The sequence below is a fragment of the Barbatula barbatula genome (genome assembly GCF_947034865.1).
Source record: "Barbatula barbatula genome assembly, chromosome: 1".
NCBI classification, from domain to species: Eukaryota; Metazoa; Chordata; class Actinopteri; order Cypriniformes; family Nemacheilidae; genus Barbatula; species Barbatula barbatula.
The window spans coordinates 14,784,791-14,806,896 of record NC_136766.1 but is presented as its reverse complement, the minus strand read 5'-3'; the positions used below and the strand labels follow the sequence as shown (position 1 = coordinate 14,806,896).

Genomic DNA, 22,106 nt, shown 5'->3' with positions numbered 1-22,106 from the left:
TTGATTCTCACAGAGCTGAAGGGTCATGTTTCCCGCTGCCTGACCCTAGATGACAGAAAATCATTCCTCTGATCGCTCCATGCTGTGGATTGATGTCAGTAATAGCGATGTCGCTAATGAATTAACTGTGAGCATCAAATGTAACGTCTGCCCTCTGCTATGCTATGCTAGGTCAGTCACATCCGGAGCCCTGCTTGAGCGTTCGGATGCTCTGAACTAGCAATGCAACTTTGAGTGAAAAGTCTTTATTGAACTTTATTAATTATTATTAATACTATTAATATTTTGTTTTATATAGCCTACTACAGAAAGCCATCAAAATCAAAAGGAGCTTTTTATTAATATTTGTTACACATTGATGTTTTTAAATAAGGAACTATTTTTTAGTCAAGAACATTTATACTTTTCATTCTCAGGTCAGCAAATAGAAAAGCAAAAACCTCTACACATCTATTGCTGTTACTGTATGGTAATATATACAATTTAAAGTACATATTATACAAAGTGTAAGTTTTTCTATACTTTTTTTAAAGTAAAATTGTATTATTATATTTGATAAAAAATTATTTATGTATATCCAGAAACACTGGTATAAAAAGTAGAGAATAATATTTAAGAAACTTTAAAAATACTTGGAAAACAGTTGTTTGGATAAGAGGCAATATTGAAAATTGACAAAAATGTACAAATCAGTAAATATCTCAATTCTCCATCTCTAAAGATACAATTTATTACCACGTCAACGATTGGCATGTGTCTCAATGTCAAACAGGAAACATTCATAACATATTCCAATGTTTCAAACACATCTGTGCACATTTCACAAGCACAGAAACATTTGTTTGTTATTATTGTATGCTGGTGCTCATACAGCTCTACAGCTTAAGTTTGGCCTCCCGGGCCTCCATGGCTTTGGTGGCGACCTCGGCTCTGTCTATTAGTACCTTGGCTTGCTCAGCTGGTTCTTGTGTTTGAGTGTTTCGGAGCAGAAAATGACTGATGAAAAGCTTCAAGCCTTCCCGAAGCATTCCCAGCTGAGGAATTCCAGAGATCCTGACACACATTGGTAGAGACACAGGCAGATATAGACTTGGCCACACACAGTTGTATTGCACATCTGGTTCTTTAACTATTTAGAATCAAGTTGATATGTGTGCAACAAAGTTGAATTTTAAACACAAAAAGTTTGTTATAAGTAAATGTTATAACTGGAAATCAAAAACAGCATTATAAAACCTATAAACCTTATTAAACATAATATTCATTTGTAGTTAAAAAAAACACTCACCTGCCAAATATGTTCACAAGGTCCTCTAGCTCTGTTTCTTTAAGGAGTTTTAAGAGAATCTGCTTTAGGAATTTGACTTTGGGCTTGTCTAGCTCCCCAAACTCTATAGCCTTATAAAATAAAAAGCAGAGAAAGTTAGGGCATTGTCTAACTAATATGCAAATAATTCAAACAGAGAATGGAAATACAGATTACTTATTAAATTAAATTACTCTAGTTAACTTATTACCTTAAGAATAGAAAGAGAGAGACATTTTCTCTGTACAAAATGTGTGACCAACTGGACCAGATTACTTAAGGACGAGCTGGAAAGGTTTGCCAAGTCTCTGAATTTATCCCATAAACTAAACTGAAAGGTCATCTAAAGAAGAGAAGAAATTTAACAGAGTTAGGTTTAAATAGATTTCACTTGAAATTCACATACTGTAAACATTTACCAGCTACTAGGTGTTAACAGGATTTTATATGACTAATATTTGTATATAAAAACAGCGTATTGCTGATGCTATGTATTATTTGAATGGCACTGCAAAGTACAAAGCAAAATGCAAATTAACTAACAACACTTGTTCACAATATAACATTTATATATATACATTTTAGTGTATAATGATAGGCTTATTGTAAACTATGATACTAATGTTAATAGCGATCACAGCTAAATTAAAAATTAACAATAAATTCAGGTTAAAATTATTTATTTAAAATAATCTGAATGATCTCTGGTTGAGCATCAAATTTTGTGCAAAAAAAGCATAGACAGCACATACCATAGCTGACGGGAAAGGAGACTTGAACTTTTTCACTCTACCTGAAACCGTCGGTCATGTGAGCAAAATTTCTCTCCCAAAACTGCATAGAATCTGTTAAAGCTTTTCTCCTGAAGGCAGCAGTCCATCAGAACATGAACAATTTCCCGTTCCTGCTGGTCCTTCAAACCTAACCTAAAAAAATTATGAAATGTCTGTATTGAGGAACATTTTAATCTAATGTTACAGCAACACTTCACATCCTATTACAGAAGAACTGTTATTACCAACTCATTTTACACAGTATATGTATTGAAATCAAATGCCATCTAAACAACCACGATTGCAGATTGCACCAACTAATTACAATTAAATCATGTGCGCCCTTTGCTCATTTTGAATGATAAACAACAGAATGCTAAATGAATCTTGGGTAGAACTGAACTAAACAAACCTTAGAAGTTTCTCAAAGGCATCCAAATAGTCTTCACTTGACATAAGAACACAGAAAATGTTTCTCCTGATGTCTGTGTTCATTCTTTGTTTGCGTGCAAGCTCCAAGATCTTTGCGCTATACTGCAAATTCACAAAGAGAAAACCATGACAATCTGGACCTTGCTCCATTTAAATGCCCCAATGAAAGCACAAAATATTTCAAGACAAATGTCTCAGGTTTAACAATTTTGCCTTTAATGTTAGAATAGTACATCAGTTTTTAAGTAAAACAAAGCCTTATAGAGTAATTTTCCAATTTTTCCTACTTGCTTCCCTGTGGTGGGCTGGGTGCTCGTCTTGTTGCTGTGATCATCAATCATGGGTACTCCACTCCAGGAAGATCCCACAATCCACCAGCGGCCAACACGATCAGCCTCTAGTAGATTCTCTAGTGAAACTCTCAGTCTTACATCACTGCCGCTAGCACTGCTGTGAATCTATGAAAAGTAAAACAGTACTTAAAACATTGAAAGTCACTGGCACATCTGTAAATACGTAGGTGACAAAATATTCACTGTTTTTGTTGAATCTCAGAGCTGAATCACATGTCAAGCTTTAGTTAGTCTGACCTCTAGTGGACATTGTTTAATGATACAATGCAAAATAAATATTTAATTTAAGATTCAAAACTAACATTTATATTATTTGAACAATTTTATAAACAAGTTTACAACTCCGTATTCTATGTGCACCTCAACACTGTAAAGAACATAATAACATAAATAACAAGACTTTTCTTACCAAAGTCCTCTGCAGTTTCTTTAATTTCTCCACAGGTTCAGGGTCATAACCCGGAATCTTTCGCATGTCGTTGTTCTTCAAGGCCAGCATTGTCTCCAACATAAACCGAATCTGAGAGGGAAAGTCAACAAACCACAAATCTTGCATCAATTTTGGTAATAAAAGCACTTCTTCCAACTTAAAATTATGTATTTTTGGAAGGCCTAAATATGACACATAAACCCAGACAGTAGTAACAGAACTGTTGTTTTCCATGGTGTTTCATTTCCAAATTTTCCATTATTAAGTTAGTTAACATTAAATGCTCTGCATTACAATTCATCAAACTATTTACATTTACACATTAAGCTGATGGTTTTATCCAAAACAACTTTGTAAGTGGAATGAAATTAGGGAATTGTATGGTCAGTCTTACTCTTGTTTGGTCCTGAAAACGTTCCCCTTCAGCACTGGCTTTCCGCTGAGCTTCAGAGATTAGCTCTTTCAGGGCTAGCGGGTCATCTTTTCTCAGGACAAAACCAACGTTCTTCAAGACCAGCAGAACTAGTCCGATGTCCTTGGAGCTGAAACGTGTTACCAGCTTCTTCAAAATGTCAAAGACCAAGTTAGCGTGGACCACTTGGAAGTTATAGAGGTGGGCAATAATGCACACCAAGTTGTCACATTCCTTGTCTGTAGTAGCATCGTGACTGTAGGTTTTATCAAACCAGCGAACCACAGTCTCCAAAAAATTTGCTCCGACCTTTAAGAAAACCAAGAGAATGAGAAATGACCCAGCACAAACCATACCTGTATACTATGAATGAAATTCTTCCTAAGCATACTATTAAGACTAACAATATTGGAAATAAAAGTCAACTTCATTAGATACCTCCAGGCCGACAGTATGGTGAAGAATGCTGACGAGAAGTATGTGCTCCATCAGAAGCCTGGTCGAGATAGTTAAAATGAATCAAACATAAAAAATAGATAAACCTGTATGTTGTTTTAAAATGCTTTATGGTTTTTCTGTATATGAGCAATCCAAAATGTAATCTTAAAATGTCTGTAATCATATAAATCAATTATAGTGAAAGTAACCTTTCAGTCATGAGAGTAGGGGTGACACAGGCAGCCAGCAGAATGTCCGTGAGAGTATCATTCATATCCTTTCTGCTGGTGCTCATGTACAGTTCTTCAAGCTGACTGCTGATGGAGGCCATGTTGGGCTGACTCAACCTGTCAAGCACAGGGTAAGCTTATCAAGCAGACGACTATGACATATTGCCTCGTTTTAATGATCAGCATTTATTTTTTAAACGACAAAAGGTAGGGCTTTCACGATTATGCAATTTGGCTCACGATTAATAGTCTATTAAATAATTGCGATTATGGTGATTAACAGTCTGTTGAAAGGCTTTGACAATTATAACGATTTATAACAATTAACTTATTAAATGTATAAAATATAGATACATAGTTTCTTAATAGAAATAGTAAACTATGTAAATAATTAGTAACTTTCCTTATAGAGTGATCAAAACAGAAAAGACTGCCTTCACAGAAATAAAACTGAGATATGAGGATGATTTCGTCTTGCTGTGTAGATGCCGTAAACCTGGAATTTGTTTAATAAAACTCATAACCACATTTTATTCGAACGTAACAGTGCGTTCAGATCACGGACGGTGGATGTAAAATGCTGCAGATCACCCATGTTTTCTATGGATTTACAATTATTTCGGTTATCTGAAATAATTGCGATCATGTCAAACAATTGTGATGAGCTGATTATTTAATAATTGTGACAGCCCTAACAACAGCATGCTGTGGCTGAGGTCTTACCTGTTTATCAGACCTTTCACACTGCGCTTCAGTTTCTCCAGTTCAACTTTGCGTTTGCTATCAGCGGCTTCTCGCAGGTGAGGTGGAACATACTTTGCAACTGAAGATGGATTCTAGAAGACAAAAACAGGTTATAAAACCATGACCAGCATTTTAAATCTTGTGGACAGCAAGCAACATATTGAAGAAACAAAAAAAGTAAAGGCTAGATCTCAAAATAGCAATAAATGAAATAGATACAGATTTAGTATGACATACTGGCTCTTTGCTGTCAGGTGGTCTCAGTTCAGATTCAACTTCCTCTCCATCATCATCATTTGCCTCTGATGCATCCGTGTCACTCTGTTCTTCATCCTCCTCTGCCTCCTCCTCCTCATCTAGTTGTGCGCTGTCCTCAAGATCCTCCACATCTTCCAGTTGAGGGTCTACCTCTTCATCTTCTTCCTCTGAATCAGTGTCATTGTCCCCCTCACTGTCATCTTTTTTCTCATCATCTGTCATTTCCCCCTCACTATCTTCCAAGCCATTAAAGTTATCTTTTGCTTTATCAATGTCCATTTCTTCATCACTCTCATACAGACCCGTTGCAGATGCTCCAGGTTCCAGAATTCCTAAAATATAATCAAGTCCATCGTTGGTGAATGACTGAGGAAGAGTATTTTTGTTTTTTCTTTTATTAAAACCTAGGCGTTTCTCTAATCTTTTGATTTCTTTATCCTCTTCTATATTTGCTTCCTTAAGAGCCCGCTTTCTGCCCTCTTCTAGTTTGGACTTTTTTCTCTGCTTTGGCACCTCTTCAGAAAAGGTGACATTTCGTTTAGACTTTGCTTCTACGTCTTTAGTAATAACGTTGTCTTCGTTTGTCTCCTGTGGTCTTTGACTGGCAGTTTTAAGATTTCCGGTCGGCTTTACGACAGAGTTTTCCAACGTTGCCCCTTTTTCGGTCGTTTTAGAAGCAGATTCCTCGCTCTGGTTGGTAAACGACAAACCCATGTAGTGACATTTCTTCCTCTCTTTCTTTGACTTACGGGTTTCTCTGCGTAGCACCTTTCTACTTTTCTTTTTTATGAATGTTGATCTTTTGTCTTGTTTATTTTTATCCAAACCTCCCTTGCTTTTGACAAAGCTATCAACGGAATCTCTGAATTCCTGAAGTTTACCACTTTGCTTTTTAAGTCCACCCTTTCCTTTGCTCCTGCGAGGCGCCTTTGTCTTCATTTCGAATAACTTAAATGGAGCAGATATAACGTTTATGTTTTGTGAATGGCTGCGTGCTTACACCCTACAAATAATAAAAACATTCCACAAGAAAAGCTCTGAACGATAACGCATGTGCAAGCTGGAGGTAGCCATTGATGTTGTTTCTGCGTTAGCTGTGTGCTAGTTGAAACCACATTCGCTTTACTGCCATCTACTGGACTGGAGTATAAACGGCTTTATACAGTGGCCAAGTTTTATGCATTACGGCATTACTGACAGTTTTATTAATCATGATTCCGTTAGCAACTGAATATACATCCGATATAACGACAATCTTCGCCTCTTCTACAACAGAAAAAGCTCTACACGAAGAGGCACTGTATTGCTGTGGCCGCTGGGTGGCGCCTTCTATGAGCTTCAAACGCTCGTTCCTTTTCTAAGGGCTTTGGCTTTTCCATAAAATGCAATTCGAAGGCACTCGTGTCGCTGTCTGTTCGGAAGTGCTGAAATGATGAGTATATCTTGTAACCTAATTTATGCTCCACACCTTTACCACATGATTCTGAAAATAAAGATTCGAAGCGAAGAAATGCATCAAATCAAACTTTATTCAAGAAACAGATTTGCATGCGCAGGGTAAGATTTATGGAAAGTGTATAATATTGTCATCACAATAGACATTAACATCCAATAGCCTTATTTTAACTGGTGAAACATGAAAGCCAACGAAAATGTTAATATTTGTATTTTTCCTAAGAAAAGCAGAACATTTTCTAATTCCCTCATAAAATACCGTTTTTATGTAATTAAAACCTAGGGTGAATTCAGGTGGATTGGGGAACTTTTGACATTGATATCAGAAAAACATTTATATTAGGATATTAGTGCAACAGGTCGTAGATTCATTGAACACGATTTCTTAAAAAAATAGTTTTATCAGCGCAGTGAAGCTTCTCCTCCTACACCATTCAAATGTGGTCTTTTTATTGCTATAATAAAAATATACGAAATCAAATCAATTTTATAAAAACTATTTAGGTACTGCATCAGTGTCTAACATTTTAATGCATAATATCAGACATAATCATAATTTACAAACAAACCCAAAAAATCATAATAATAAGTTATATAATAAACAATAGAATTACAAAACCATGGGGCAAGAAGCAATGAGTAGATACTAAAAAGAGACTATGACATCAATTTCTAGAGGTCGGAGAGGGACTGAAAAATATACGGTCTGTTTACGCTTTTAAAGCACGATGATTGCTTTGTTTGACACCCCGTATGATTGTCGCGGGATGATGACGCAATGTATTTTGAGTGTTTTGATCGTTTATTTGGCGCTGAGTTCAGACTGCACTGCTTATCTCATTGAGACAGCTGCTCGTACAGTGAATGGATTCGCCACAAATATGCGTATATAATAAATGTGTTTCTGCAATATGAAGTATGGAAGAAGACGATGTGACAATCAGAGAGCAGAATTTCCACAGCCAAGTGCGCGAGTACATCGTGAGTACAGAGAGTACGCGACACAATGAGGATGTTTGCGTACTGTATTCGTTTTTTGTCAAATGTATTACATACTGTTTTTTATTATAATCAAACAGTAGGTGTAGAGAAATAAGTTAGATAATTTCAGAAAAACAGTGTTGTATTAGAGTTAGGCTAGTCCAGTTAGCCCGTTAGCTTGTGGTTAGCTACAAATATTGTGCTCATGAACTATTTTGTACAGTAGCATTTGCATTTCTTAAACCGTAGTGAAACGTCGGTTATATGGATTTGTCATTTGTTTGTCATGAATACTGATGTGTTGAACACTGCTGACATTACTAATATTATGGTATAGACCTCGGTGTGTTGATCTGTTAACTGTTTATGCGGGTCACCAGTAACTGTTCTGCACTGACAGCTTGTTGACTGTTGCTGGTGAACATATGAGCATTGCAGGTTTGCAGGTTTTATTTTGGGTGTCTGGATAAGCGTTTCTCTCTCCTGCGTAGGCAAACCTGTTCTCATGTGTCATAGATGAATGGATTGTATGATTGGCAAGTGATTCAATATCACGAATGAATTAGGGCTATCTGGCACGTCTTAGAATGTTGTCCTCAGTTTGATTTGGAAACAAGTCAATATATTCACATCATTTAGAAAGTCTGTGGAATGGCAGAGTTGGCTCTTAAAGCTGTTTTTTTCTTTTGTAATTTTGTTTTATAAAATAAAGTTAGTCTTTAGGTAACCTGTGACATGAAGATCTACTTTTGATTATGTGCACATATCTAAATTGTATGATGGGATAGTTCACCCAAAAATCAACATTTAGTCATCATTTTCTCATCCTCAAATATGTGTACATTTCTTTGTCTGATGAACACACAGAAATATATTTGGAAGAATGCTTGTAACCAAGTAGTTCTTAGACCCCATTGACTACCATAGTAAGAAACATTTATATATTTTTTGTTATGTGGAACACAAAAGAAGACATTTTAAAGAGTGTAGGACAGCAAACAATTCTGGGGCACTTTTGAGAGTCATTTTTCCTACTATGGTAGTCAATGGGGTCCAAGAACTGGGACCTTGTAAACTTTGGTTACAAGCATTCGTCCAAATTTCTTTCTCTTTGTTTACACAAACTAATTCTAATTCTGTTAGGCTAAAAGCACGGTGTAATGTGAGTAAAGCCACGGTTTAATCATGACCAGCATGTTTTCAAATACACATCCATCAGTCTGTCGTCTCAAAATACCCTGGACACTGTCTGCTGATTCATGTCATATAACATTGCTGCATGCAACTTTATATATTGCAGGTATAGTATTTTATGATGAGGTTTAACTTTAAAATTCCCTTTGGCTGTTGCTTCTATATTAGAGATTGGAAAGACTTCCAGATACAGTGGATTTCTGAATGGAAAATCAGCAGTATAAAGTCACACTTTGGATTGAATAGTTCACTATCAATAGTTCAGAAAATGACAAATCTGACTTAAAGTAAGAATTAGTTTACTAATATGACCTTTTTCCTTCTCTTGTGGATGTGTGAAGATGAGCTAGGTCATATGGACTCAACAATGACTTTCAGATTTGTAATATAATTGTAATGCATGTGTAATAACACATTTATGATATTGTATGGCACTTTTGCATCCTTTTGGAAGCTTGAAAGCTTGTTCATTGTAAACACCCAGAGATAAATGAGAAGCACAGTATTTCTTCTTTTGTCTTCCACAATATCTTGTTTTTAACAGGTTTTTCGGAAAGCTTGTTTGCAGAACTGTACTGTTTGGAATCTCTAACACGCTTTATCTGTATTGTCTGTTTTTAGGTCTGCTTCCTCTTGTTTGCAGTACTGTATATTGTGTCATACTGCATAATCTCCCGGTACAAGAGAAAAAGCGGTAAGAATGACCCATCCAATCCTGTTTTCGGTCAACATATAAATTAAATTCTATAATATTTGCTTTAATTTTCAATTTCCTTATTGGTGTTATAGATAAGTTTGCAATATTTATACTTGTTATTAGCTTTATAATGTCCTGCTCCTTTAATGTGTGCTCCTTAAATTTGGTTACATTAAATTCCATTAGTGACTTTAATATTTCCTTTGTCGAATTGTTTGTGCAAGTGTACATCATTTATATCACCATAACCTTGCAGTTGTCATTTAGGAATAAATAACCATCAGTTCCAGCACACAATGCTATACCACAGTGCCACCTTCAACCCGCCGAACACAAAGCATTTTATGAGGATTTGTGTGCTTGAGCAGGTTACCTCCAGTCATTTAAAAGTAGCTTGGCTTAACGTTAGCTAACCCCTATGGAAAGCATCGGTTCCAAAAGAAATGAGCCTCCTGTCTCTAAACAAAGGACTTGGGAAGTTATTTTGAAGCATAACTGCGAAGCCGTATGACCTCATTCCTCATATAGGTTCTGGCACTGAAAACGTATTTTTGACAGAAAAAATCAGTGGAATGTATAATTGAATTAAATCACAGGGGCTCTTCTATACTTTCTCGCTCTTGCGCCCTTTTCTTTGTTTCATTTGACCTTTTATTCCCGCCTTCCACCATCTGGATGGTTTATTATAAAGGTCTATTCGTGTGGTTGTGATTTATGATCATCCAGTATTGTTTTCAGTGCTTTCAGGTAAATGAACAGAGGTGGCACTTTATACTTATTAAACCATCTGTCACATCTAATCTCATTGTTTGAAAATGTTGTTATTTGCAGCAGGAGCTATTTGTGTTAAAAGACAACACAGTTAAGATAACTGGCACATTTCATGCATAGAGATTGTCACACCATCAATACAATATAATACCAAGACACACATCAACACTAGGTTTTTGCATTGCTGGCTAGACTCAAGTACAAGCATATTTGCAAAAAAGACTCTTATTAAACTGTCGTTTTAACATATTGCTTACTAAGAACTGTTTTTTATTATTTGCAATTCAGCAGTTTCCAGCAATCTCCCTTTTTAATGTTGCACTCTTATGTCAATAGATGACCAGGAAGATGAGGATGCCATTGTCAACAGAATATCGTGAGTGTTTCCTTCCATAAATGGCACAATAATTAAGGTTATAATATATGTAGTGTCCATAAAAATAAAATCTTCCTCCATGCTAATAATTGCTTGAATTTTATTATGTAACACATTTTAATCAAATACAAAAGATGATTTAAGAAGTCATAAACATAAAACTGTACAACAACAGCAATTTTACACTTAGCTTTCCCTTTTGACGCTTTTAATTTCTTTCTTTCCCTTATTCCATTTCTTTTCTATTCCTCTCATCTCTTGCTTAATTTTTTTTAATGCAGCATGTACCTGTGTACATTCACACTGGCAGTTTCTGGAGGGGCCGTCCTCCTCTTGCCGTTCTCTATTATCAGTAATGAGATCCTGCTCTCCCTTCCCAAAAACTACTACATACAGTGGCTCAATGAATCACTCATCCACGGTCAGTATTAGTTTTTTCCTCTTGTGTTCACATGTGGTTTGATGTACAGTGCCTTGCGTAAGTATTCGGCCCCCTTGAACTTGAAACTTTTGCAACATTTCAGGCTTCAAACATAAAGATATAAAACTGTAATTTTTTGTGAAGAATCAACAACAAGTGGGATACAATCATGAAGTGGAACGAAATTTATTGGATATTTCAAACCTTTTTAACAAATAAAAAACTGAAAAATTGTGCGTGCAAAATTATTCAGCCCCCTTAAGTTAATACTTTGTAGCGCCACCTTTTGCTGCGATTACAGCTGTAAGTCGCTTGGGGTATGTCTCTATCAGTTTCGCACATTGAGAGACTGAAATTTTTGCCATTTCCTCCTTGCAAAACAGCTCGAGCTCAGTGAGGTTGGATGGAGAGCGTTTGTGAACAGCACTTTTCAGTTCTTTCCACAGATTCTCGATTGGATTCATTGGATCATTGTCTTGTTGGAAGACAAATCTCTGTCCCAGTCTCAGGTCTTTTGCAGACTCCATCAGGTTTTCTTCCAGAATGGTCCTGTATTTGGCTCTATCCATCTTCCCATCAATTTTAACCATCTTCCCTGTCCCTGCTGAAGAAAAGCAGGCCCAAACCATGATGCTGCCACCACCATGTTTGACAGTGCGGATGGTGTGTTCAGGGTGATGAGCTGTGTTGCTTTTATGCCAAACATAACGTTTTGCATTGTTGCCAAAAAGTTTGATTTTGGTTTCATCTGACCAGAGCACCTTCTTCCACATGTTTGGTGTGTCTCCCAGGTGGCTTGTGGCAAACTTTAAACGACACTTTTTATGGATATCTTTAAGAAATGTCTTCTTGCCACTCTTCCATAAAGGCCAGATTTGTGGAGTATACGACTGATTGCTGTCATATGGACAGAGTCTCCCACCTCAGCTGTAGATCTCTGCAGTTCATCTAGAGTGATCATGGGCCTCTTGGCTGCATCTCTGATCAGTCTTCTCCTTGTATGAGCTAAAAGTTTAGAGGGACGGCCGGGTCTTCGTAGATTTGCAGTGGTCTGATACTCCTTCCATTTCAATATTATCGCTTGCACAGTGCTCCTTGGGATGTTTGAAGCTTGGGAAATCTTTTTGTATCCAAATCCGGCTTTAAACTTCTCCACAACAGTATCTCGGACCTGCCTGGTGTGTTCCTTGTTCTTTATGATGCTCTCTGCGCTTTAAACGGACCTCTGAGACTATCACAGAGCAGGTGCATTTATACGGAGACTTGATAACACACAGGTGGATTCTATTTATCATCATTAGTCATTTAGGTCAACATTGGATCATTCGGAGATCCTCACTGAACTTCTGGAGAGAGTTTGCTGCACTGAAAGTAAAGGGGCTGAATAATTTTGCACGCCCAATTTTTCAGTTTTTTATTTGTTAAAAAAGTTTGAAATATCCAATGAATTTCGTTACACTTCATAATTGTGTCCCACTTGTTGTTGATTCTTCACAAAAAATTACAGTTTTATATCTTTATGTTTGAAGCCTGAAATGTGGCAAAAGGTCGAAAACTTCAAGGGGGCCGAATACTTTCGCAAGGCACTGTAAATTTGTGGTCGTGTCTGGGATTTCAAAACTGTAATTTTTAAAGTGTTGAGTTCAGCACGGGTTCTTTGTCAATTCTATTGTGTGTTTTAATATAAAGGAGAACGTTATGTTGCTTTTAAAATAAATTTAGTTTGTTCAGTAATTTCTTAGTCATGGCCACAAGGTGGTGTCAGTGTCTGTAATTTTTGCAGCTTGGTTTCTAATGTACTTACTTGTTAGCTTTTGTTTGTAGTTGTTTTACATATAAAATATAGAAAAAAATACTCTTGATTTACCCTAAAGTTTGACAAGTTATTGATGATAACTTGTTTTACAAGTATGTTGATAACTTGTTTTACAAACATTCTTCAAATACTGTAACTATATATAGTAATATTGGGGAATGAATTAAATCAATGGATTGCTTCTTTTTTCTTTAGGCCTATGGAACCTCGTGTCCCTCTTCTCCAATCTCTGTCTTTTTGTACTGATGCCTTTTGCCTATTTCTTCCTGGAGTCTGAGGGCTTCGCTGGTTCAAAAAAGGTATAAATCTGTTTCTCACGCCCTCTCGTTTTGATTGTTAACCAACAAACACTGTTTATTGAGCCTTATGGGGTATTTCTATGTGTGTGTGTGTGCAAGCTCAGGATTTTGTAATGTGTATACAGTAATTTCATGAATTTATTGTAGTTTTTTTATTTATGCACATTTTGTGATGCAAAGTGCTGCTACTCACCTTGGATGTACACCAAGGTTTGCGCACTTACTCATGCATCCCCACACACACGCTGTTTTATGTGTGACCCTTGCAATTCAGGTCACTCCCTCACCCTAGAAAAAGATAAAACTTCAAAGGCGGAACAATGTTAATTCCACAGCTCGTTCAACCTTATGTCATTAGCCGCTCAAAGAATGGCTGTTACCGCTGCCCTGAGAGAGCATAAAACCAGCAAGTGCCGTGCCGTCACAATAGAGTCCGGAGATAAAAATGGTGGGAGGGAATTCATCAGGTCTTGCTCTCGTCACAGTTTGAGGTCGCCCCTGGTTTATGTCCCTCTTGGCAAAGCTACATAAAGATTAGTTGCTACTGTAGTTTATGAGGGCTACGCTCATTTGTACGGCAGTGAGGCGTACTGCTTCATTTTCTCTCGTTTGCACCGTGACTGTTTCTGTCCATTGATCAACCAGAAACACGGAAGACAGGGAAGCACTGCTTTATGTTGGCCTACACGTCTTGGAATGGTTGGCGGAGCGTGTGTGCGTGTGCGCTAGTAGCGAAAGGAGGAAATGATCAGAAACTGCTGCTTGTATTAAAGCCCCCTGCTGGTGCAGAGACGGGTTAAGTCGTCAACCACAGAAGGCCATAAAACCAAGATTTCATGTTTTCTTTTTAAGTATAAAGTCAAATGACCTGCTTGTGCCAGTCTCCACATTAGATGCTTAAACAGGCACGTATATATGGCACATTACAGTCAGTAACTGGAGGAAATGAAACTGGGGAGTTTGTTAAAAGCTTTTGTGAGCTGTAACTGGTGCTTTTTACAGGCCAGTGTTTGTGTCAGTACTTTATCAACGTAATAAACAAAACCCACTATAATATGCTATGCATAATACACTGTGGTGAAGAAAAGTGTGTGTGTATCTGCGTGAGTAATTTTTTTTCATGGCACCGTAGCGTTTTGTGTATGCTGTTTGGCAGAGAGCCATAGTTGAAAAATAAAATCACTTTAATGCTGCATTGGATGGAAGTATGTTGTTCACTGAGCCTGCAATTCTGATTTTATTCAACAAATGGCAGGGTTATGATTTTATTAAGTGTTATCTAAACCTCTCAGGTGGCTTTTTACCGTGCATGGGAACCTGACCATTGAGTTCTGTTAGTTATTATCATACGCATATGATCTTCACTTAAAGAAGCCATATGTAACATTGTAGTAGTAGTAGTAGGACCCCGCCCCTCCTCAGACTCCAAGCTCACAGCAGTTGCCAGACACTTACAGGAGTGTAATGGAAATTCTGATCATTTATACGGTTAAAGTGATTTTGTTGTTTGCAAATACAACTCGATCAGCAGCTCGTTTTAGAGGTTGCATCCTCCGGAGGTCGCATTTACGGGGCCATATTGCTCTCGTTTCTTTCTAGGTTTGCAACGTAATAGGAAAGGGTAGAATCTACTATCTCTGACTAAGATCGTTTGTTTGCTGCAATATGCTGTGATTGTGGCCAACTGGCAACCTAGCAGTCGAAATAAATTAGTGGGTTGATTGTCAGTGGGCGGGGTCACACGGACCAAAACAAAAACAAACATTCCAGGCATAGAACGCACATTTCAGAATGAAGTAACTGGCTATTGCATTGGTTTTTGGACAAACCAATATATTTATGAACTTAGCATGTTTCCTAAATGTGAACGGACATATTAAGGTATTTTTTTGATTCAATACAGTAAAATTATTACATACAGCTCCGTTAACCAATAGGAATGACATAAACCTCAAAGATGATAAACTTGATTTTTTATAAAAGTTATATTTCAGCCCAAAATTGTTAGTGTGTCATCATTTACTCACCCTATTGTCATTTCAGACCTTTATGACTTTCTTCTCCTGAACACAACAGAAGATATTCTGAAGAATGTTGTTTACTGGCCCCCATTCACTCGCAATGGTGTTGCGTCCATACAGTAGAAGTGAATGGGGACCAGAGCTGTTGGGTCACAACCTTTCTTCAAAATATCTTCTTTTGTTTTCTGCAGAAGAAAGAATTAAGGTTTGGAATGACAAGAGGCTGAGTAAATGAGGACAGAATTACAATTTCTGGGAGAACTTAATGTCCTTCTGTGTGTATGTGTGTGTGTGCTTGTGTCTGTCAGTCTTTTCCTTTGTAGCCTGTCGACCAATATTTATTTTTGAGATGTGATTCTCGCTGCTAGGTTTTGCTTGCTGAGGCCGTGACACTGCGTATTTACTCTGCCTGCACCCCATTCTGTGCCCATTTCTATGACAACATATGAGTTTCTCTATTTTGACAGGAAAAGAAATTGCAACACTTGATTGGTTAATGACCTCCATTGAAAAGTGTTAATGTTTGTATCTGTTAAGATATTTCTTGCATGGTTGAAATGTTTCTTAAATGCAAGCAAGCATTCGAGTGAATGTGCCTGTGAACATACTGAACGGTTCTGGTTACAGAAATATCTATAAGTTTAATTGTACTGAAAGCTTGTTTAATGTACTTTAGTGTTTTAGCACTTAAAGGTCCAGTCAGTAATATCTAGCGGCAAAGTTGCAAATTAAAACCAACCACTCATTCCTCCCCCTCCCTTGAACATGGTGAATTATATGCCGCTACATAACGCTTCAATGGGGAAGCTCTTTCAACACCTCTGAAGACATAGCTATGTATATTATATTACATTTCTATCAATAGACCCCATTAATACACACTGGACCTTTAGAGGGTCAGTTCAGCCAAAAATAAAATCATATACTCACCATCAAATCTGTATAAATTTCTTTGTTCTGATGGACGAATGCTTTTAACCAAACAGTCCTTGGCCACCATTGACTCCCAGAGTAGGAAATATTACACTAGTAGTCAAAAGCCCCAGAACTGTTTGCTTTCCTAAATTCTTCAAAATATGTTGTGATGTGTAGATCTAGCAAAACAAAGAAATGTATACAGATTTGACGGTGAGTAAAATCAGAATACAATTTTTTGGGGGAACTGTTCCTTTAACAATACCAAAATATAATGCTTCCCTTCAATATTTATTTTGGATTGATCTCTAATCGTCATGCTTTGAAAATGTCCTGCGAGAGATGGCTGTTTGTGTTCTTGACAAATGCCAGATTAGTTTGGAAGCTTTTCTCAAAGTTCCTATTTGTTAGACACCTCATTCTAACAAGAAAAGGCTAGTGACACTGTAGGAAGAGGGATAAAAAGAAAATGAAATACGCCCACAAACTTCAAAAGTACTGAAGTCCTTTCCTCAAGTCATATATCCTGTTTTTTTTTCTTTTTTTCTTTTTGACGGGCTTCTAACGTATTAGTCAGAATGACACATCAATGGCCTGTGTGTGTTGATATGCAGTGATTCATGTCCCCTGCGTGGTCTGTGCTCTGTTTTGTGTCTCTGACACTGCTCTCTGTGTAGTAGGCTTAAAGAGAAGGTAACAACTACTGTTTATGGTGAGCTTTTATTGATGGAGTTAGTGGTTCATGGAGGTAAAATCGTAGTGGACGGGGAAATAGTCTGGGTTTGTCTACTCTACAGTGTGTTTAAGAATGTGTTTTACTTCATTTGTCTGTTTTGGAACAAGAGAATTTTGGTTGTCAATCGAAGAGCTCTTGCTGTCCATTTCAAATTTTCTTTGATTTTTTTTAATAATAATACAACTTTTATAATATTTGTCTGCTTCAGTTCAAAGCTTAAAAGGGACACACTAAAAAAAACGAAAATCACTCTTGAGTTTTTCCAATTTTGTATAAAATGAAAAATTAAGATATTTTGAAGAATGTAGAACAGCAAACAGTTCTTTAGCACTTTTGACAAACATTGTCATTTTTCCTACTATGGTAGTCAATAGTGGCCAGGAACTGTTTGTTTATAGCATTTTTAAATACCTTTCCTAAAGAGTTCATCATACAGATGATATATATATATATATATGTATATATATATATATACGGATTTGCAACTTGAGGGTGAGTAAATAATGGCAGAACTTTTGTTTTAAGTGAGTAAAAATCTCTCAACCTTCACATAGTGACCATTGTTTAGCACCAAGGCATTAACACTTTTAACAGATACAGCAATATTTTCAAACAATAGAGAGAGATAGCTGTTCGTGACCCTAACTGACTGAGCATGTGTACTGGTCAGAGAGAACCAAAGACTCTGTTCTATCTATTTATATCCATTTTCATGTGTCTCACATGAAACATTTCTGGAAAGTTATCCTTGTATTAACAGCAGTCTGATTAGAGCACACTGCAGTGTAAATCGGAGAGAGAAGAAGAGATTGTGTGTATGTGTGTAAAAGGACTGGATGCTGAATATTTTAAGAGTTACTATATTAAGCAGTGCTTACTTTTAGCCAGGCAAGAGTAGGACAGCTTGCCCCATCACTGGCTTCACTGCCACATCTCTGTCTCCATTTGATTTGTTTTTTGGCTTTTACATGCTTGAAAAATAGTGAGAGGGCGGAAACACATTCTTGGCATCTAGTGCACTGTTGTTGTTTCCCAAAGTTGTGCTGTTGAGATTTGTTTTGTCTTTCATTCATTGACGTTTCATTGATGTTAAAGGTTTCGAAATCCATTGAGAGGAGTTTGATGTTGTTCATCATAAAGTCACTTGGAGGTGCTCTAGATTCTCTTAATATTAAGAGTGCTGTTAAATACAAATGCATATTCAAAGTGCCCTAAAGACAGAGACAGGTTTGTAAAAAGAGAATAAGGCATTGTAGACTTAAGAAAATCATCCATGACTTGACTGAAAGTGTGTGTGTATGTTTGTGTGTGTGTTGAGATGCATCAAAATAGCATGTATCCGACGTTTAGGTTCTGGATTACTGTGCTGCTTCCAAATGTTGTACACGTTTATGTTTGCAGGTGATTTAATAGAGTATCAGTTTTTTAGGGGATGTGTGAGGATGATCAGACTGACTGTTGTTGTTAAGATTATAAACACCCGCAACGTGGATGTCTGAAGTAAAGTAAATGTGGTACTGGAGTTAAGCGCCACACATAAGGTACTTACTGACCCGGAAAATACTCTAATGAAACTCCTAATAGTTTCCAGATGAGCCTCTGGACTGGATCTCAGACAGTAGCTGCCACCTTTTTCATTTCAGCCACAAACTCTGACCGGACATGCTAATAACTGTTCATATAAGTGTGTGTGAGTGAATAAAAGAGAGAGGTCAAGACATTTGTTTCTTTGTGCATCTGGTTGACCTATTGTTGTGTTTGCGATTGTGTAGATGGGGAAGAAGTGAACCGAGTCGGTGTTATAGGGGAGTCCTGGGGCTTGCAGTGCTAAATTTCCAATTAGAGCCTCATTTACACCTGGTGATCTGTGTGTGGGCAAAGGCATGAATAGATGCTTAAGAGTGTTTGTTGCTTTCAGGGCATTAAGGCTCGTGTGCTGGAGACCTTTGTCATGCTCTTTCTGTTGGGTCTCCTCATCCTGGGCATCGTGTGGGTGGCGTCTGCTCTCATCGATGATGATGGCGCCAGCATGGATTCGCTCTACGGTATCACTTTAAGATGTTATTGCTGTGTTTGCGTGTGTGTTAAATTGTGGATCGATTTGTGTTTCACTGTGCTTTCGTTCTAGATTTGTGGGAGTTCTATCTGCCGTACCTCTACTCATGCATCTCTCTGATGGGTGGCCTGTTGCTGCTCAGTGAGTTTTTAGAATTCGATTTTTGAAATTTGTCAAGTTTTAATATATTTTACATTTACTTTGTTTCAGATCAAATACGCAAACAAATGACCCGAGAGATTTTTAGATCTATTGCTCATCCCTACTGTCAATCAAATCAAACCTATACATGTCCTTCACTACTACAGTAGCAAACCTAAACATCTCCACGCTTTAAAGAAAGCATTCATACTCTTGCTGTTGAAAAGCACAAGTGGGTGTGTGTGTGTGGTGTAAAGCAGCTTTTGTCTTATCTCATCAGTGTGTACTCCAGTGGGACTGTCACGCATGTTCACTGTGATGGGCCAGTTACTTGTCAAACCCACAGTAAGTACAACACGTGTGCACACACCAGTTGAAGGTACACTTGTTAAGGTCATATGATATCATTCTTCATACTCTTTTATTCTCTGTCTGTTTAGATTTTAGAAGATCTGGATGAGCAGATTTATTGTATTCATCTGCAGGAAGAGGCCCTGCAGCGCAGACTCAATGGTGAGTGTTTGTTTTTCTGTATGATGGACAGATGTATAAAAAAGGTCTTTCTTGCATCACCGATAGCAGAACGATTTGCACCTGTAGTTTATAGCACTTCTTGTGCTGTATTTGAGAAAAAGCAACTTTGGACATTAGAGGTCAACACGCGTATAAATCTCTCAAATAATGGAAGGTCTTTTTACTAAAGTTGAAAAAGTTGTAGGAGGATTAGTTGTTGTGACGTTGATATCGAGTGACCGTAGTGGAGTCTGTTTATACTGCAGTCTCATGTTAGTTTTTTACTACTTCTGATTGTATTTAGGCTTCAAAAGTAACAAATGTCGTGTTTATCTGTAAAGATTATCTTGATAGACAAAACACGTAAGTATCATAAACTTTTGTTAATCACAGAGCTTACTTTTACGATATTCCAAAAGTCTATGTGGAAAATCCATAATCTTTTGGTTGATCCTTGCATTTAAGGTGTACCCTGAAATATGAATGTATGTCCAGGAACAGTTATGTCCCTTGGTAACCCTGCTCACTCCTCCTTTAACGCTCACACATGCACCTCTCTTCTGTACCATAGGTGTTCTGAAAACTCGTACCCAATCATACATCCTTCCGTGTTTCCTACCGGATTTTGTTTTTACAGCATGGGGGCACTAACCCCAACTCTCTTTCCAGTATTTATCCTTAAATGACTTGATTTGACTGATTTCATCTTTAACATCCACTAACTTTACAAACTCGCTCTTTAAACATCGCTTTCAAAAAGAACGCCGTAATGGTTCATTTACACTCAGACATAATAATCTGCAGTTGAGTGAGCGAGTTGAGTTGCCTTATTAAGACCTTGACACTAAGAGTGTCTCCACTGTATCCTTTAAACTTAAGTGTTATGAACGTTCCATATAATTTAGGTAAACCAAGTTTTCTCTTGTCTCCTTTGAGTTCAAGGCTTATCTCACATTTGTCCTTTTATGTAACGGCCTGTCATTTCCCTACCCAAAACTCTGCACAATGCAGGAAGGGTTCAGGTTTAAAGGCAAACTCGACTTTAGCTTCAACTCGGGCACGTAACAAAGTGTACAGATGCCGGTCAACACAGAGCATGTGCTTTTCTATTGAATTCACGGAGGTAAACCAGATCATCTTAACTGATAGTACCCAGTTGCCCAAATCCCATGGATGACTTTCTATAGCCTCTCATTTAGTTATTTGGTTCCGTAGCTTTAGCATCAATGGCCGATATGCTTTGAACACCTGATAAAATAATTGTAATCTGTCCTAACGATTTTCAGTGTTTTTGTGATTGTTGTTTGATGTGAGCCGTATTGGCAGTCACTGTGATTGGTTGACAAAAGGCCACTAGTGATTCGGAATGCGGTTTTGGTAAGCGCAAGGATTCTGCATTATAGGGAGATCTCGCTCAGGCGTTAAGAAGAGAGAGAATTCACCTTATCAGGAATTTAAGAAATTTTCAGTCTTCTTTTGTACTGTAAATGTGAAGCCTGAGGTAAATTAACTTAAACGTGGGAAAGAGAGTCGCTCTTATCTGGGCTCTATCAACTAATAATTATCTGGCTGTGACTTCATTTAGATGATGCATGCCTGCACATGCTCTCCTCCAGACCTTTATATGGGTTCATTAGTGTAAGGTGTGTTAATTAATAATAAGCCCATTGCTTTGGTGCACTATGATCTCATTAACTTTAAGTCTTTGTGTTTTTGCTGTATTATGTTACGTTTGTAGAAAAGCAGTTTTGGTTGCATTGCTATGTGTGAATATCATTTTGTGTATGGCATATGTTTAACTAGTTTGTGTGGGAGTCTTGAGGTGCATTAGAGTGCATGCAAGCATATTATCTTGTTTGTCCTCTGTCTTGGCTCTAGCTATGCTTTTCTCTATCGCCCAGATGCGCAGTGGCAGGGTGACCTTGCGAAAACCCTCCTCGCGACCGTATGGCTCTCTGCTTTGCATAATTACTGCTGACGTAATGTAGAACAGAGTGAAGTTTCTTTAGAAAACAATGACATCATACTTTCTGGAAGCATTACTGAATGGCTGCCTATTGAGCATCATCTTGATCACCACAGCCGAAGGATTGTATGAATTAAGGGATGTCCACATCTTTCCTCAAAATGAATCTGACAGATTGTTGTTGCAATTTTTTTGGTTTCAACCTTGTTTGTTTTAAATGTTGTTGGATTGTCTTTAGAAGTATGATATCTTTTTTCAAAGAAGAAACTTTCAAACAAAATGAATGCGCTACCTCATCAATAACCATCAAAGTCTGGCTCCAATACTCAAGAACAGAGAACGCATGTGTAGTGAGGTAGGAGGGACGAGAGC

At 37.4% G+C, this 22,106-nt stretch overlaps 2 protein-coding genes across 2 annotated transcripts in view; one reads left to right on the top strand and one right to left on the bottom strand.

Moving 5' to 3' along the window:
- Nucleotides 1-315: 315 nt before the first annotated feature.
- Nucleotides 316-6,686, bottom strand: nom1 (nucleolar protein with MIF4G domain 1). The gene is made up of 12 exons (XM_079451859.1): nt 5,356-6,686; nt 5,098-5,210; nt 4,354-4,491; nt 4,145-4,202; nt 3,689-4,015; nt 3,274-3,384; nt 2,799-2,969; nt 2,492-2,613; nt 2,100-2,232; nt 1,518-1,649; nt 1,289-1,398; nt 316-1,053 (listed from the first exon to the last, which is right to left on the bottom strand). The coding sequence occupies exons 1-12, from the start codon at nt 6,313-6,315 to the stop codon at nt 876-878; spliced, it is 2,553 nt and encodes an 850-aa protein (XP_079307985.1). The 5' UTR covers nt 6,316-6,686; the 3' UTR covers nt 316-875.
- An 891-nt stretch (nt 6,687-7,577) lies between these two features.
- lmbr1 (limb development membrane protein 1) overlaps nt 7,578-22,106 on the top strand; it is a 30,918-nt gene continuing 16,389 nt past the window's right edge. Inside the window, exons 1-9 of the mRNA XM_079484448.1 lie at nt 7,578-7,812; nt 9,628-9,700; nt 10,811-10,850; nt 11,132-11,271; nt 13,283-13,386; nt 18,977-19,103; nt 19,187-19,255; nt 19,536-19,600; nt 19,696-19,768. Of these exons, the coding sequence (XP_079340574.1) occupies nt 7,750-7,812; nt 9,628-9,700; nt 10,811-10,850; nt 11,132-11,271; nt 13,283-13,386; nt 18,977-19,103; nt 19,187-19,255; nt 19,536-19,600; nt 19,696-19,768 (754 nt within the window). The 5' untranslated portion in view covers nt 7,578-7,749. The remainder of the gene's footprint in view (nt 7,813-9,627; nt 9,701-10,810; nt 10,851-11,131; nt 11,272-13,282; nt 13,387-18,976; nt 19,104-19,186; nt 19,256-19,535; nt 19,601-19,695; nt 19,769-22,106) is intronic.